At 38.9% G+C, this 19109-nt stretch overlaps 1 protein-coding gene across 1 annotated transcript in view; it reads right to left on the bottom strand.

Moving 5' to 3' along the window:
• The window catches only part of LOC129513687 (ankyrin repeat domain-containing protein 26-like), a 179527-nt gene that overhangs the window by 69676 nt on the left and 90742 nt on the right, over window positions 1-19109 (bottom strand). The window contains exons 16-20 of the mRNA XM_055331948.1: window positions 11850-11904; window positions 11553-11734; window positions 10622-10777; window positions 2180-2309; window positions 1819-1871 (exon numbers count right to left, since the gene is read on the bottom strand). Coding sequence (XP_055187923.1) covers window positions 1819-1871; window positions 2180-2309; window positions 10622-10777; window positions 11553-11734; window positions 11850-11904 — 576 coding nt within the window. The remainder of the gene's footprint in view (window positions 1-1818; window positions 1872-2179; window positions 2310-10621; window positions 10778-11552; window positions 11735-11849; window positions 11905-19109) is intronic.

Here is a 19109-nt window from a genome sequence, read left to right as displayed (position 1 = left end):
AAGTTTTTCTGAGACCCCACAGCAAGTAAGTGAAATAACCAGGATGGTAGCACATCTTTTGACTTCAAATACAGTGCTCACACCATTGTAGAGCAGCTGCCTCTACTAATACATAGGCCCTTTTTACCATCTTCCATAGGTGTCACCTTAGAATAGGTCATCATTACTTTATACTATGTTACTATAAGTAGGGCAGCCACAAACATACTCAATGCATGCTATTTTAACTATCCAAAATGTTTCTACCTTTTAAAGTACCACTAAATCATGGGGGCCTTGATGGCTGAGTCAGTTCTGGGATCAAGCCCCAAGTCATCAGCCTCCCTGCTCAGTGGGGAGCCTGCTTCTTCCTCTCCCTTTGCCCCTTCCCCCGCTCATGCACATGCACTTTCAAATAAATAAATAAATAAGTAAGTAAGTAAGTAAGTAAGTAAGTAAGTAAGTAAATTCTTTACAAAAATAAATGAACGTACCACTAAACCACATTGTTATTATACTCCCACTGCTCTACCTGACAATCCAAATATAATACTTTTAGGGTGCCTGGATGTCTCCATTGGTTGAGCATCCAATACTTGGTATCAGCTCAGGTCATGATCTCATGGTCATGGAATCAAGCCCTGTGATGGGCTCTGCACTCAGACTGGAGTCGGCTTCAGATACTGTCTCCTTCTCCCTCCCACTCACTCTCTCAATAAATAAATAAATAAATACATAAAAGCTTTTAATAAATCTTTACATATATAGTTAATATATAAATTATGATACTATACATTATGCATAATACACAAACTATATATAAATGTGTTTTATATATAAAATAGAATATGGAAATTATAATCTATAAGATACACATGTATGCTAATAAATTTAATGTATAAACATAATATATATGATTTATACTTCTAAAAAACTAAAATCCAAACTGTCTAGATCACATTAGAAGTTTTGCACATCCATACACACCACAGAATCATACATTCCACCATAGGTTGACCTAGAGTTTTTCTTTAGCTTTTTAGATAACTTTAAAACCCAGACTTGGGTTATCTGGGTGACTCAGTGATTGAGCATCTGCCTTTAGCTCCGGGCGTGATCCCAGAGTCCTGGGATCGGGTTCCGCGTGGGGCTCCCTGTAGGAATCCTGCTTCTCCCTCTGCCTGTGTCTCTGCCTCTCTGTGTGTCTCTCATGAGTAAATGGATGAAATATAGAAAAAAAAAAGATTCCTTAACACAATTTTTTAAAAGATTTTATTTAGTCATGAGAAACACACACACACACACAGAGGCAGAGACACAGGCAGAGGGAGAAGCAGGCTCCCCACAGGGACCCCAATGTGGGACTCAATCCCTGGACCCTGGGACTGTGCCCGGAGCAGAAAGCAGATGCTCAACCACTGAGCCACCCAGGCGTCCTGATTCCTTAACGCTTCTAAGCTCAGTTTTCTGCCATATTACCACACACCTTTCACTAAGTTAAGCTTGCAAATTAGCAGAACTCTATTACTATATTTATCACAAAATTATCAATCACAGGTAAGAAGTATAAGGAATTTGTTTTTATGGGCAAATGCAGACATGATATTTTATTTTATTTTTTTAAAGAATTATTTATTTATTTATCCATGAGAGACACACACACAGAGAGAGGCAGAGACATAGGCAGAGGGAGAGGGAGAAGCAGGCTCCATGCAGGGAGCCTGATGTGGACTCGATCCCGGGTCTCCAGGATCACACCCCGGGCTCCAGGCAGCGCTAAACTGCCTTACCACCGGGGCTGCCCAGACATGATATTTTAAAATAATAAGAAGACGGTACCTCAGAATCCCAAGGTGAACTATCTTCTCCTCGTCCTAAAGCTGATATCCTATCTGTAAAATATAGTCACAAATACATTAATGAGAACATGTATTACTATGAATTCTAAACACATATACAAGCCCATCCACATTCACAAATATTTCAATAAAATAAAAGTAATAGGAGATAAGATTTTCAGAGGGATGAAACATTTTCAGGAAGAAAAAGTTCACAGTAGTTTGCGATACTTACAAAGATAGCAAAAGAAAAATAACTTCGTGAAATGAAATGGATAACATATTTGGATCTACATACTTTCATATTGTTTTATACTAGCATGTAAGCATAGAAAATAACTCACAGAGGTTCACTAACTTACCACTCATATGATTTTTGTGTGCTCTATCAGCAGAAGTCAAATTGTCATTAACTGCTTGCTCTTGTGGAGGACTTTCAATAATATCAATACCATTGTCCTTTTTTCCAATTGCCGGCTTTGTTGCTCCTTCCTATAAGAACACCAGCACCACACACACACACACACACACACACACACACACACACACACACACACACAAAAACAGCTTCAGAAAACATCATATTAATTCACCTACTCTCTCACTCCTCAAAAAGACAAATACATACCATATCTGTCAAGTCATAGGCACTATCCTGGGAGAAGCTGGAAATATAAATAAAAGAGGGAGTCTGCCTTATATGCTACTAGGGGGACAGATGGACAAAAACAAATAAGAACAGAAGAGGATCATTCTCTAGTTCTAGAAGTGAAGTGAATAAAGTTCAGTGAAGGCACAAGGAGAAAAAAGTTGTATATGGGAAGCTCAGGAAATGCTATAAAGATAAGGCTTGTATCTTGAAAGACAAAGTATACAAGGAGTGTGTGAAGGGCATTCTAGCAAAGGTAGAACGATCAAAAGGATGAAGTAGGAAATAACATAGTAAGTGACAATAGCTCAGAATGTGGCAAAACTAGGACACAATTATTGGGAATGGGATAAAGAGATATAATTGGAAAAAGACAGGAGTCATGCTAAGATATGAACTTTCTCCGTCAGGTATTGGGGAATCCACTAAATAAGCAAAGGAGTTACATCATCACATATATATTTTAGAAACGTCACTCTAGTACCAATGTAAAGATGAACATAAAGGAACCAAAAGAGAAGAGTATTTCAAAATTATAGATGAGAAAGTGAATTATGGTAATAAGATGTGAAAAATTGTTAAGCAGGTAAAGATACTGCATGTGGTGGAGTGACTGGATGTGGTTTTTATTTTAAGACTTATTTATTTACTTTTGGAGAGAATGAGAGAGTGTGTGCCCATGCAGAGGGAGGGACAGAGGAAGAGGAAGAGAATCCTCAAGCAGCCTCTCCACTCTGCACAGAGCCAGACACAGGGTTCAATACCGGGACCATGAGATCATGACCTGAGCCAACATTAAGAGTCAGATGCTTAAGCAAGGGAGCCACCCCAGTCACCTGGATGTGATGTCACCTAATTTTAGGGAAGTTTAGAGTCCAGGATTCTTTTTTCTGCTTCAGTGTTCCAACAGTGCTTTACATTAGGGTGGAGAAAACAAATGACAAAGCAGATTTAAAAGTCAGGAAGAGGAAAGAGTCAGAAATAATGTCTTCAGTCTGGGACTTCATCAAATCTGAAGCACCCAGGGGACTTATTAATAAGAAAGTTTTAGATAAATACATTTGGAGTAGAAAAAAATGACAATACTCAGGAAAACCACATGATGTTAAAAAGTCATCTATAAAACATACTAACCTGATATAATTAATGTCAACCTACACAAAACTCTGAAATTTTCAAAATAAAAATAAAAGAAGGGGGGAAAAACCATGGGATTCACTTACATACTTCAACATTACTTTCTAGAACAGAAAATATACTTTTATTAACATATACAAGTAATAAGCACCTGGATGGCTCAATTGGCTAAGCATCCAACTCTTGATTTCGGCTCAGGTCATGATGTCAGGGTTGTGACATTGAGATTTACATCAGACTCCACGCTCAGCAGGGATTCTGCTTCTCTCCTTCTCTCTGCCCCTCCCCCCACTTCTGAGATACATAAATCTTTAGAAAAATGCATATATACGTGGGCATGTATTCATTTCTGCAACGAATAGCACTTTTAAGATAAATACTGAATCCCAGGTCTCCAGGATCAGGTCCTGGACTGAAGGCAGCACTAAACCACTGAGTCACCCAGGCTGCCACAATATTCCTATTAAAAATGAAACTTAAAAGTTAAGATTTAAGTTGTAGAAGAGAAATATTTTAGGGATTACAGAATTTTAAGGCACTTTATGAGAAAAATAGAAAACCCCACTTTAAAATTCACATGGTTTCTTATTCCACTGTGACTAGCATACTAATAGCTTTAATTTCCTATCTACACATATAGGATGGTACTTAAAGGCTGGAGAAAGAATCTAATATTAAAATATTAATAATCATGATCATCCAAATTAAAGGTTTAAAGTCTCCAAAGTCATGAATGATTATCAAGCAGGGCACAATATTCCATATTCATGGGAGAGAAGAAAAGGCTGTAAACAATCAAATCACCTGTATTTCTGAGTTTCAGATACGAAAGAATTCACAGGTTAAATTTAACAATTTTTGGCGGCTCAGGGCTGGCTCACTCACAAGAGCGTGTGACTTGTAATCTCAGCATCTGAGTTTAAGCCCAGCATTGGGTATAGAGATTACTTAAAAAAAATTTAATCTAAAAAAAAAAATTTTTAATCTAAAAAATACAAAACAGCGAGTGAAGCCGAGGGGAGCCGACAGCTCCTGAGAAGGCGAGGGGTGTGCGTGAGTCCGCCTCTCCCCCCACCCGCCCTCCCTCGCGGCCGGCGACACCTGGCCCGGTCTGCCACCCGCAGCGGCGGTGGAGGGGGCGGGGATCGCTGGGGACTCCCCTTCACCAGGTGCGCATCCCGCCCCGTTGCAGGGTCGGCTGCCTCCCCGGGCCCAGGAAGCAGAACGTGATAAACACGGTGAAGGGAAAGGTGCTGGAAGTGGCTGAGTACCTGACTCAGGTCCTCAAGGAATCAAAATTTAAGGAAACCGGTGTTATCACCACAGAAGAGATAACTTTCAAATAATCCTGAAAACCTGGCAATTTGGTCTGAGATTTAAAGAGAGAACTGAAGTAACACAGTGAGAAACCTCTGCCTTTCTATCAACTACAACTTGTTTATGGCCACTCTGCACTGAGCAAAATGACTAGAAGGAAAAACTCACCTAAAAAGAAAGAATCAGAAACAGTCCTCTCCCCCACAGTGTTACAAAATTTGGATTACACTTCAATGTCAGAAAGCCAATAAAGAAGCACAATTATAAAGCTACTGGTGGCTCAAGAAAAAAAGCATAAAGGATTCAAGAGACTTCATGACTGCAGAATTTCGATCTCATCAGGCCGAAATTAAAAAACAATTAAATGAGATGCAATCCAAACTGGAGGTCCTAACGACGGATAACGATATAGAAGAATGAGTGAGTGACATAGAAGACAAGTTGATGGGATCCCTGGGTGGTGCAGAGGTTTGGCGCCTGCCTTTGGCCCAGGGCGCAATCCTGGAGACCCGGGACTGAATCCCACGTCAGGCTCCCGGTATGTGGAGCCTGCTTCTCCCTCTGCCTGTGTCTCTGCCTCTCTCTCTCTCTCTCTCTCAATGTGTGTGTGTGACTATCATAAATAAATAAAAATTAAAAAAAAGACAAGTTGATGCCAAGGAAGGAAACAGAGGAAAAAAAGAGAAAAACAATTAAAAGATCATGAGGACAGATTAAGGAAAATAAATGACAGCCACAGAAGGAAAAATCTACATGTTATTGGGGTTCCAGAGGATGCCAAAAGGGAGAGAGGTCCAGAAAGTGTGTTTGAACAAAAACTTGCTGAGAAGTTCCCTAACTTGGGGAGGGAAACAGGCATTCAGATCCAGGAGAGAGATCAGCACCTAAAATCAAAAACCTGCTCAACACCTTGACATTTAATAGTGAAGCTTGCAAATTCCAAAGATAAAGAGAAGATCCTTAAGGCAGCAAGACACAAGAGATCCCTAACCTGTATGGGGAGAAGTATTAGGATAACAGCAGACCTCTCCACAGAGACCTGGCAGGCAAGAAAGGGCTGGCAGGATACAGTCATGGTCCTAAATGAGAAGAACATGCAGCCGAGAATACTCTATCCCCATCAAGGCTCCCATTCACAATAGAAGGAGAGATAAAGAGCTTCCAATATAGGCAGGAACTTGAAGAATATGTGACCACGAAACCAGCTCTGCAAGAAATATTAAGGAGGACTCTGTAAAAGAAAGAGGAAGTCCAAGGAAACGATCCTTAAAAGCAGAGACTGAACAGGTATCATGATGACACTAAACTCGTATCTTTCAATAGTAATTCTGAATGTGAATGGACTTAATAACCCCATCAAAAGGCGCAGGGTTTCAGACTGGATAAAAGAGCAAGACCCATCGATTTGCTGTCTACAAGAGACTCATTTTAGACCTAAGGACACCTACAGCCTGAAAATAAAAGGTTGAAGAACCATTTAACATTCAAATGGTCCTCAAAAGAAAGCAGGAGTAGCTATCCTTATATCAGCTAAATTAAAGTTTATCCCAAAACTGTAGTGAGAGATGAAGAGGGACACTATATCATACTAAAAGGATCTCTCCAAAAAGAGGACCTAACAATCATGATATTTATGCCCTGAATGCGGGAGCTGCCAAGTATATCACTCAATTAATAACGAAAGATCAGACATACTTAGATATTAATACACTTATGTGTGGAGACTTGACTATAGTGCTTTCTGCATTCGACAGATCTTCTAAGAACAACATCTCCAAAGAAACAAGCGCTTTAAATGATACACTGGACCAGATGGATTTCACAGATATTTACAGAACTTTACATCCAGACGCAACTGAATACACATTCTTCTCAAGTGCACATGGAACTTTCTCCAGAATAGGCCACATACTGGGTCACAAATCAGGTCTTAACCGATACCAAAAGATTGGGATTATCCCCTGCATATTTTCAGACCATAATGCTTTGAAATTAGAACTAAACCACAAGAAGTATGGAAGGATTTCAAAAACATGGAGGTTAACGACCATCCTGCTAAACGATGAAAGGGTCAACCAGGAAATTAGAGAAGAATTAAAAAGATTCCTGGAAACTAATGAGAATGAAGATACAACCGTTCAAAATCTTTGGGATACAGCAAAAGCAGTCCTGAGGGGGAAATACATCGCAAGACCAGCAGCATCCGCCCCAAAACCGGAAAGAACTCAAATACAAAAGCTAACCTTGCACCTAAAGGAGCTGGAGAAGGAACAGCAACTGAAACCTTCACCCAGCAGAAGAAGACAATTAATAAAGATTCGAGCAGAACTCAATGAGATAGAGACCAGAAGAACTGTGGAACAGATCAACAAAACCAGGAGTTGGTTCTTTGAAAGAATTAATAAGACAGATAAACCATTAGCCAACCTTATTAAAAAGAAGAGAGAGAAGACTCAAATTAATAAAATCATGAACGAGAGAGGAGGGATCACCACCAACACCAAGGAAATACAAACGATTTTGAAAACTTAGTATGAGCAGCTTTATGCCAATAAATTAGGCAATCGAGCAGAAATGGGTGCATTTCTGGAAAACCACAAACTACAAAACTGCAACAGGAAGAAATAGAAAACCTGAACAGGCCAATAACCAGGGAGGAAACTGAAGGAGTCATCTAAAACCTACCAAGACACCAAAGTCCAAGGCCAGATGGCTTCCCAAGGGAATTCTATCAAATGTTTAAAGAACACACCATACCTATTCCGCTAAAGCTGTTATGAAAGATAGAAAGGGATGGAGGTACTTCCAAACTCGTTCTATGATGCCAGCATCACCTTAATTGCAAAACCACACACAGATCCCATCAAAAAGGAGAATTATAGACCAATATCCCTGATGAACATGGACGCAATAATTCTCAACAAGATACTAGCCAACAGGATCCAACAATACATTAAGAAGATGATTCACCATGACCCAGTGGGATGTATTCCCCGGGATGCAAGGCTGCTTCAACACTCTTAAAGCAATCAATGTGATTCATCATATCAGCAAGAGAAAAAAAACAAGAACCACATGATCCTCCCAATAGATGCAGAGAAAGCATTTGACAAAATACAGCATCCAGTCCTGATCAAAACTCTTCAGAGTGTAAGGATAGAGGGAACATTCCTCAGCATCTTAAAAGCCATCTATGAAAAGCCCACAGAAAATATCGTTCTCAATGGGGAAACACTGGGAGCCTGTCCCCTAAGATCAGGAACAAGACAGGGATGTCCACTCTCACCATTGCTATTCAACATAGTACCAGAAGTCCTAGCCTCGGCAATCAGGCAACAAAAAGAAATAAAAGACATTCAAACTGTCAAAGAGGAAGTCAAACTCTCCCTCTTTGCAGATGACATGATAATGTAGCTAGAAAACCCAAGAGACACCAACCCAAGATTGCTTGAACTCACGGCCATTTGGCAGTGTGGCAGGATACAAAATCAAGGCCCAGAAAAACAGTGGCGTTTTTATACACTAACAATGAGACTGAAGAAAGAGAAATGAAGGAGTCAATCCCAATTACAATTGCACCCAAAAGAATAAGGTAACAAGGAATATACATAACCAAAGAGGTAATGGGTTTCTACCCTCAAAACTACAGAACACTTCTGAAGGAAATTGAGGAAGACACAAAGAGATGGAAAAATATACCATGCTCATGGATTGGCAGAATGAATATTGGGAAAATGTCAATGTTACCCAGGGCAATTTACACACTTAATGCAATCCCTATCAACATACTATGGACTTTCTTCAGAAAGTTGGAACAAATCATCTTAAGATTTCTGTGGAATCAGAAAAGACCCCAAATAGTTAGGGGAATATTAAAAAAGAAAACCAGAGCTGGGGGCATCACAATGCCAGATTTCAGGTTGTACTACAAAGCTGTGGTCATCAAGCTTGGTCATCAAGTGTGGTACTGGCACAAAAACAGACACACAGATCAATGGAAACAGAATGGAGAATCCAGAAGTGGGCCCTCAACTCTATGCTCAAATAACAGTCGACAAAGCAGGAAAGACTATCCACTGGAAAAAAGACAGTCTCTTCAATAAATGGTTCTGGGAAAATTGGACAGCCACATGCAGAAGAATGAAACTGGACCATTCTCTTACACCATACACAAAGAAAAACTCAAAATGGATGAAAGATCTAAATGTGAGACAGGAATCCATCAGAAATCCTAGAAGAGAACACAGGCAACACCCTTTTTGAACTTGGCCACAGCAACTTCTTGCAAGATACATCCCTGAAGGGAAGAGAAACCAAAGCAAAGATGAATTATTGGGACTTCATCAAGGTAAGAAGCTTCTGCACAGCAAAAGAAACAGTCAACATAACAACCTACAGAATGGGAGAAGGTATTTGCAAATGACCTATCAGATAAAGGGCTAGTATCCACGATCTATAAAGAACTTAGTAAACTCAAAGAAACAATCCAATCATGATATGGGCAAAAGACATGAACAGAAATTTCACAGAGGAAGACACAGACATGGCCAACAAGCACATGAGAAAATACTCCGCATCACTGGCCATCAGGGAAGTACAAATCAAAACCACAATGAGATACCACCTCCCACCAGTGAAAATGGGCAAAATTAACAAGGCAGGAAACAACAAATTTGGAGAGGATGTGGAGAAGGGGGAACCCTCTTGCACTGCTGCTGGGAATGTGAACTGGCACAGCCACTCTGGAGAACTGTGTGGAGGTTCCTCAAAGACTTAACAATAGATCTGTCCTACGACTCAGCAATTGCACTGCTGGGGATTACTCCAAAGATACAGATGCAGTGAAATGCCAGGACACTTGCACCCCAATGTTTCTTGCAGCAATGTCCACAGTAGACTAACTGTGGAAGGAGCCTCGGTGTCCATCGAAAGACGAATGGATAAAGAAGATGTGGTCTATGTATACAATGGAATATTACTCAGCCATTAGAAACGACAAATGCCCACCATTTGCTCTGAGGTGGAGGGACCTGGAGGGTATTATACTGAGTGCAATGTGTCAGTCTTTAAAGGACAAACATTATATGGTCTCATTCATTTGGGGAATATAAAAATTAGTGAAAGGGAATAAAGGGAAAGTAGAGAAATTGAGTGAAAATATCAGTAATAGTGACAAAACATGAGAGACACCTAACCCTGGGAAATGACCAAGGCGTAGTGGAAGGGGAAGCGGGCAGGCGTTGGGGTGAGTGGGTGATGGGCACTGAGGGGGGTCACTTGGCAGGATGAGCACTGGGTGTTATGATATATGTTGACAAATTGAACTCCAATAAAAAAAATTACAAATAAAATACAAAATTAAAAAATACAAAATATAACAACTATGAAGACTAAAGTTTCCCGAGATAACGTAAAATGTATCCACTGTTGGAGATCTTTGAGAAAGTAAAGATCATCCTTCTGGAAATAATATTGTATACTCTATGGTCAACTTTTCCTTCCTTACGATTCTATGATAAATCATCTTATAAAGAAATGATAAATCATGAGTTTATTCATTTGACATGTGTCTCTATTCTAAGCTTATATTTTAAAAAAGATGCATCAGAATCTAGAAGATAGTTTTTATATTTTTTAAGAATTTTGCAGCTTAAAATTTATTGTTTTCATTTAATGGATAGAGATTAAGAACCTCACTTACCGGGATCCCTGGGTGGCACAGCGGTTTGGCGCCTGCCTTTGGCCCAGGGCGCGATCCTGGAGACCCAGGATCGAATCCCACGTCGGGCTCCCGGTGCATGGAGCCTGCTTCTCCCTCTGCCTGTGTCTCTGCCTCTCTCTCTCTCTCACTGTGTGCCTATCATAAAAAAAAAAGAACCTCACTTACCTAAGAAAAAAATTCAGTTTTAATTAATGAAAAAACTAAAATGTTTATTTATGTCCTCTCTATTCTCAAAAGATATAAAGTCGACCAAGATTATACCACACAGTAAGAAACCACAAGAAAGACAACAGCCAAAATTCAAAACTCATAATAAATCTGATTACGGCTTAAAACAGACTTCACTTTGTACTATGTTAAACACAACTCTTGCTAAATTAAATATAGGCTATCATACTGTATTAAACTTAAAAGGATAAAATTTCCTTCCAGTTCTTCATAAGAACCAGCTGTCATTCTGAAGAATCTGAGCATTTTTTGTATTGCCTTTTATTAACTTGCATTTAAAATAATTTCTACCGTATTTTATAATATACAGCATCTGTTCTACCTTAGCCTCACTACTGCTGTGTTTTTAATAATAATCTCTCTAATCTCTCCTATCTTTACATTCATCTCATCCTTATTAAATTAATTCTTATCCCACAACCCCTCCCTCATCTTCACATCCATCTAACTATTCTTTCCAGTTGCTTTCTAATTCTTTCCTTCCATAATGACATGCCTAAGTTTGTTTATTCCCACCACCCGTAATAAATCTCAACCCAGTACTTACTTCTCTGTTGTTATTACACTGTTTTCTCTTATATTCTTGAGGGCTTCCATTTCTCCCTAAGATTCTTTTCATTATAAGTATATCAAGAGGATGGTATGTGAAAAAACATGGGGGACAAAGTTCAAAACAACTTACCTTTGTAACACCAAGCATTGCTAAAGACGTTTGAGGAGTTTCAGGTGATACAAAAGCAAGAGGAGAAGAGTCAGAGACACTGACTGATGGTTTACAAAGAGTTTCAGTCTTATCTTCCCTTGAAAAATTGTTGTCAGCAAATAAAGGTCTATCTTCTTGGCTCACAAGACCACATTTTGCTCCTATATAGTGAAAAACAAAGTAAAGAGTACATGAAGATATCTGTAATTTTGAATTGCTAAATAACACAAAAATGGACAAAACTCAGTGAATAACACAAATCTTCAAATAGCTTACTCTTGGGTCGCCGAAAAGCAGCCATTAGCTTTCTAAAGTTTAGTTTCGGGACAGTCTAGAAAAAAATTGATAGTTTTCAGAATTACAAGTATCACATTTCGTAAAAATAATTGTAATATTCACCATTACCAAATGAACGCCATTACAAAAAGAACACAGGTTTTGGAGATCATTCAAATAGAGATTCAAATCTCAGTTCCGCCGTTTACTAACCTACAGTTTCTCATGGGGTGAAGATTATAAGAGATTTAATAGTCCCAAAATGGTACTTTTCTTACCCCTGATTATTATACAAAGTCTTCCTCAAAAAGTTAAATAAAAATAGAGCTATCCGGGATCCCTGGGTGGCGCCCTCCGGTTTAGTGCCTGCCTCTGGCCTAGGGCGCGATCCTGGAGACCCGGGATCGAATCCCACGTCGGGCTCCCGGTGAGTGGAGCCTGCTTCTCCCTCTGCCTATGTCTCTGCCTCTCTCTCTCTCTGTGACTATCATAAGTAAATAAAAATTTAGGAAAAAAAAATAGAGCTATCCTATGACCCAGCAATCGCAATACTCAGTATTTATCCAAAGGATACAAACATAGTGATTTGAAAGGGCACCAGCACCCCAACGTTTAAAGCAGCAATGACCACAATAGCCAAACTACAGAAAAAGCCAGATGCCCATTGATAGATGAATGGATAAAGAAGATACAGTGTGTATAAATACAATGGAATATTACTCAGCCATCCTAAAGAATGAAATCTTGCCATTTGCAATAACATAGATGGGACTTAAGAGTATTATACTAAGTGAAATAAGTTAGAGAAAGACAAATACCATATGATTTCAATCCTATGTGGAATTTAAGAAACAAAATGGAGGTGCATAGCGGAAGAGAGGGAAAAATAAGATAAAATCAGAGAGAGAGACAAACCGTAAGAGACTCTTAATCATAGGAAATAAACTGAGTGTTGTTGGAGGGGAGAGGGTTGGGGCAATGGGGTAATTGGGTGATGGGCATTAAGAAGGGCCCTTGAAGTAATAAGCACTGGGTGATGTATGCAACTGATGGATCACTGAATTCTACCTCTGAAACTAATAATACGCTATATGTTAATTAATTTGAATTAAAAAATTTTAAAAAGGTGACCCCTGGGTAGCTCAGTGGTTTAGCACCTGCCTTTGGCCCAGGGTGTGATTCCTGGAGACCCGGGATCGAGTCCCATGTCAGGTTCCCTGTATGGAGCCTGCTTCTCCCTCTGCCTGTGTCTCTGCCTCTCTCTCCCTATGTCTATCATGAATAAATAAAAAATCTTAAAAAAACTTTTTTAAAATACTTTCTTTACCAAAATGTCTTAAAATAAAAATTTATCCCTAGGTAATTTAAATTCAAAAAACTAACAATAAGGGCAGCCCCGGTGGCGCAGCGGTTTAGCACCGCCTGCAGCCCAGCGTGTGATCCTGGGGACCCTGGATCGAGTCCCACACCAGGCTCTCTGTATGATGCCTGCTTCTCCCTCTGCCTGTGTCTCTGCCTCTCTCTCTGTCTCTATGAATAAATAAATAAAATCTTTAAAAAAAAACTAACAATAAGAAATGTCATTATTGGGACGCCTGTGTGGCTCAGTGGTTGAGCATCTGCCTTCGGCTCAGGGTGTGATCCCAGAGTCCCACATCAGGCTCCCTGCATGGAGCCTGCTTCTCCTCCCTCTGCCTCTGTCTCTACCTCTCTCATGAATAAATGAATACAATATTTTTTAAAATTATTTTATTATATATTTAAAAATTTTTAGATGTGTTTGCATGATTTATAATTGCATGACGATCTAAGAGAAAATATTAAAATTTAGTTTTTAGTAGTATTCATTTGGGCAAGTTGGCACTACAAACAGTTTAAGTTGCTTTTGTTTATCAAAATGCTAAGGATAAATGATAGTCTAACATCAGCTCCTTCCAGGAAAGTGAGAAAAATAATAAGGCTTGTGGGGTAATGATTCAGGAATGAAAACCACAGACACACACAGACAACAGAAAGGCATAATCAAAAATATTGACCATAAACATAGAAAGAGATGGACTGAAAGAACAGACACTAAAGAAACGTGTTTTGTTTTGTTTTCCCCCATGTAAGGAAAAATTAGGGTACGGGAAAGTCATGAACAAAAAAATGCAGGGAGGACAGCCATGGTGGTTCAGTGGTTGAGTGTCTGCATTCGGCCCAGGGCGAGATCCTGGAGCCCCAGGATCAAGTCCCACCGTCAGGCTCCCTGTATGGAGCCTGCTTCTCCCTCTGCCTGTGTCTCTGCCTGCCTCTCTCTCTCTCTCTCTCTCTCTCTCTCTCTCTCTCTGTGTGTCTGTCCTGAATAAATAAAACCATTAAAGAATGCAGGAAGAAGAAGAAAAAAAGAAAAACATAAGACATGACCAATCAAGCATGAGCTTAAGGCAGGGAAAAATGTAAGTTAAAAAAGGCCTGTGGAAAAAATGGTTAGGTTAGTATTAATACTAGGTAATACTAGGTAATACTAGGTAATAACCTAACCATTTTTTCCACAGGCCACACTATGTGTGTGTGTGTGTGTGTGTGTGTGTGTGTGTGTGTGTGTGTGTGTATAGTTAGGAATATACAATGAACAGCCGCCTCTGTTTTATATATACATATAACATTTATATAATAGATATATTTATAAAATGTAACTGAAAAAAGTTTAAGAGACTTTTGTTTATACTATATCCCTAATAATACTGACTTTTCTTACTCTACAGTTGTTTATAAATATTGTAAATAAGGAATTTAGTTTTGGGATGCCTGGGTGGCTCAGTGGTGGAGTGTCTGCATTTGGCTCAGGGCATGATCCTGGAGTCTCGGGATCGAGTCCCACATCACTGTGTGTGTCTCACATAAATAAAAAATAAAATCTAAAAAGTAAGAATTTACTTTTTTCACCATAAAGTAAATTTTTCAGATAGTGGTCATCTCTCACAACCTGGACGGTATAAATTATCACTAGAGAGAGAAAAAAATTGAAAAAGAAATGTTTCAAACACATCAACTTTCCACGTGGAATAAGAACTGGTAATGAGAATTCTAAGAAGAAATGTATACCTTGAAAGCCTGTATCTAATGTAATATAGATGGGGTTAAAAAAACAAAAGGTGAGGAATTTTTATCTAAAATTCTAAGTTGGGATCCCTGGGTGGCGCAGCGGTTTGGCGCCTGCCTTTGGCCCAGGGCGCGATCCTGGAGACCCGGGATCGAATCCCACATCGGGCTCCCGGTGCATGGAGCCTGCTTCTCCCTCTGCCTATGTCTCTGCCTCTCTCTCTCTCTCTCTCTGTGACTATCATAAATTAAAAAAAAATAAAAAATAAAATAAAATAAAATAAAATTCTAAGTTGACAATTGAAGGATACTAAAAAACATAACTTTCTTTCTTATTTCTTTATTTCCTCAACATAATTCATTTGAGCTTGTAAATCCTAAATGGGAAAAGGAAATATAAATTTGAACTATACTTTTTAAATTTATATATTTATGACATATTATGCATAATACTTATAACATTCCATTTTACAGAATTCCATCTGTCTGCTCACTTATTCACATTCAAAAAATATTAAATTGCTTCTTCCAAGCAAGATCTTATTTTAGGTGTTCCAGGAGAAGCACGACTGTTTCCTAACATAATCTACTACCTTATAATGAAGCAGGGTCTTTAAAATGAATATGTAAATAAATATAAAATATCTAAAATTTTAAATTTGAACATCAGACACAAGGACTATGAGTAGATATTTTTAGCACTTTACTATAAAAGAATTCTGAGAATGGACATTTTACCACGGGGTTAGGAAGAGCCTCCGCTTCTAGAGCTGATTATTGTTTTAGGCAATACTTGTATTCTTCACTTAGATAAAGAGTGTTAACTACACTCTTAATGGAATGATTTCAAAAACACAGTGGAATACCATAGCAATATAAATTTTGAGAAACAATCCCTGATTTTCCACAATTTCTATTATTTTAGTCTAAATGTAACAAAAAGGATAGAAATAGAGAACTGAGTCCTCTCTGGTAAAACTATATGCTAACAAGATAAAAAAAATGTCCAACAAAGAAAAGTATCCAAGAAAAAAAACCTAACCTACATTAATTGGATCCACTAAAGATTTCAGTTAGGCATGAGTATTATAAAAGTCATGATAGCAATAAATAAATTAATTCATTAAATGAATCAATAAAATCAATGTTAGTATAATTTAAAAATCACAACAGTAAGAATTCTGATCCCTGACCAAATGTCATTTTCCCTCCAACATGGGAAAGCTTTTCCCAATAAAAGTTTGCTGTCATTATATATGTTCCTACCTATTTTTTCTGCCGATTTACCAAAGTAAAAAAAAAAAAAAATTCAACCTGCCATATTTCTCTAAAATGTACTGACCAACCTTCCATTACAAACATAAAATGACATCAGATAAGTTAAACTTTATCCCAAAGACGGTAGTAGGAGATGAAGAGGGACACTATATCATACTAAAGGATCTCTCCAAAAAGAGGACCTAACAATCATGAATATGTATGCCCCAAATCCAGGAGCTGCCAAGTATAACAAACAATTAATAACCAAAGTTAGGACATACTTAGATAATAATACACATATACTTGGTAACTTCATTCTAGTGCTTTCTACACTCGATAGGTCTTCTAAGTACAACATCTCTAAAGAAATAAGCGCTTTAAATGATACACTGGACCAGATGGATTTCACAGATATTTACAGAACTTGACATCCAGATGCAACTGAATACACATTCTTCTCAAGTGCACGTGGAACTTTCTCCAGAATAGGCCACATACTGGGTCACAAATCAGGTCTTAACCGATACCAAAAGATTCGGATTGTCCCCTGCATATTTTCAGACCATAATGCTTTGAAATTAGAACTAAACCACAAAAAGAAATACGGAAGGATTTCAAACACGTGGAAGTTAACGACCATCCTGCTAAATGATGAAAGGGTCAACCAGGAAATTAGAGAAGAATTAAAAAGATTCCTGGAAACTAATGAGAATGAAGATACAACCGTTCAAAATCTTTGGGATACAGCAAAAGCAGTCCTGAGGGGGAAATACATCGCAATACCAGCATCCGTCCCCAAACTGGAAAGAACTCAATGCAAAAGCTAACCTTGCACCTAAAGGAGCTGGAGAAGGAACAGCAACTGAAACCTTCACCCAGCAGAAGAAGACAATTAATAAAGATTCGAGCAGAACTCAATGAGATAGAGACCAGAAGAACTGTGGAACAGATCAACAAAACCAGGAGTTGGTTCTTTGAAAGAATTAATAAGACAGATAAACCATTAGCCAACCTTATTAAAAAGAAGAGAGAGAAGACTCAAATTAATAAAATCATGAACGAGAGAGGAGGGATCACCACCAACACCAAGGAAATACAAACGATTTTGAAAACTTAGTATGAGCAGCTTTACGCCAATAAATTAGACAATCGAGAAGAAATGGGTGCGTTTCTGGAAAACCACAAACTACAAAACTGCAACAGGAAGACATAGAAAACCTGAACAGGCCAATAACCAGGGAGGAAACTAAAGCAGTCATCAAAAACCTACCAAGACACAAAAGTCCAGGGGCAGATGGCTTCCCAGGGGAATTCTATCAAAAGTTTAAAGAAGAGGGATCCCTGGGTGGCACAGCGTTTTGGCGCCTGCCTTGGCCCAGGGCACGATCCTGGAGACCTGGGATCGAATCCCACATCGGGCTCCCGGTGCATGGAGCCTGCTTCTCCCTCTGCCTGTGTCTCTGCCTCTCTCTCTCTCTCTCTCTCTGTGACTATCATAAATAAATAAAAATTTAAAAAAAATAGAAAAAAATAAAATAAATAAAATAAATTAAAAAAAAAGGTTTAAAGAAGAAACCATACCTATTCTACTAAAGCTGTTATGAAAGATAGAAAGGGATGGAGTACTTCCAAACTCGTTCTATGATGCCAGCATCACCTTAATTGCAAAACCACACACAGATCCCATCAAAAAGGAGAATTATAGACCAATATCCCTGATGAACATGGATGCAATAATTCTCAACAAGATACTAGCCAACAGGATCCTACAATACATTAAGAAGATGATTCACCATGACCCAGTGGGATTTATCCCCGGGATGCAAGGCTGCTTCAACACTCTTAAAGCAATCAATGTGATTCATCATATCAGCAAGAGAAAAAAACAAGAACCACATGATCCTCCCAATAGATGCAGAGAAAGCATTTGACAAAATACAGCAACCAGTCCTGATCAAAACTCTTCAGGGCGTAGGGATAGAGGGAATATTCCTCAGCATCTTAAAAGCCATCTATGGAAAGCCCACAGAAAATATCGTTCCCAATGGGGAAACACTGGGAGCCTTACCCCTAAGATCAGGAACAAGACAGGGATGTCCACTCTCACCACTGCTCTTCAACATAGTACTAGAAGTCCTAGCCTCAGCAATCAGGCAACAAAAAGAAACAAAAGACATTCAAACTGGCAAAGAGGAAGTCAAACTCTCCCTCTTTGCAGATGACATGATACTGTGCACAGAAAACCCAAAAGAGGGCACCCTGGGTGGCTCAGCGGTTTAGCGCCTCCTTCAGCTCAGCGCCTGATCCTGGGGACCCGGGATCGAGTAACCCGTTTGGCTCCCTCTGTGGAGCCTGCTTCTTCCTCTGCCTGTGTCTCTGCCTCTCTCTCTCTCACTGTATCTCATACATACATACATACATACATACATACATACATACATACATAAAATCTTAAAGAAAAAGAAAACCCAAAAGATTCCACCCCAAGATTGCTAGAACTCATACAGCAATCCGGCATTGTGGCACGATATAAAATCAATGCTCAGAAATCAGGGCATTTCTATACACGAACAATGAGACTGAAGAAAGAGAAATTAAGGAGTCCATCTCAATTACAAATGCACCCAGAAGCATAAGATACTTAGGAATATATATAACCAAAGAGGTAAAGTGTCTCCACCCTCAAAACTACAGAACACTTCTGAAGGAAACTGAGGAAGACACAAAGAGATGAAAAAATATGCCAGGCTCATGGATTGGAAAAATTTCAATGCTACCCAGGGCAATTTACACATTTAATGCAATCCCTATCAACATACTATGGACCTTCTTCTGAGAGTTGGAACAAATCATCTTAAGATTTGTGTGGAATCAGAAAAGACCCCAAACAGCTAGGGGAATATTAAAAAAGAAAAC

The sequence above is a fragment of the Nyctereutes procyonoides genome, unplaced genomic scaffold (genome assembly GCF_905146905.1).
Source record: "Nyctereutes procyonoides isolate TBG_1078 unplaced genomic scaffold, NYPRO_anot_genome, whole genome shotgun sequence".
NCBI lineage: Eukaryota > Metazoa > Chordata > Mammalia > Carnivora > Canidae > Nyctereutes > Nyctereutes procyonoides.
This window is presented reverse-complemented; position numbering and strand designations above follow the sequence as displayed.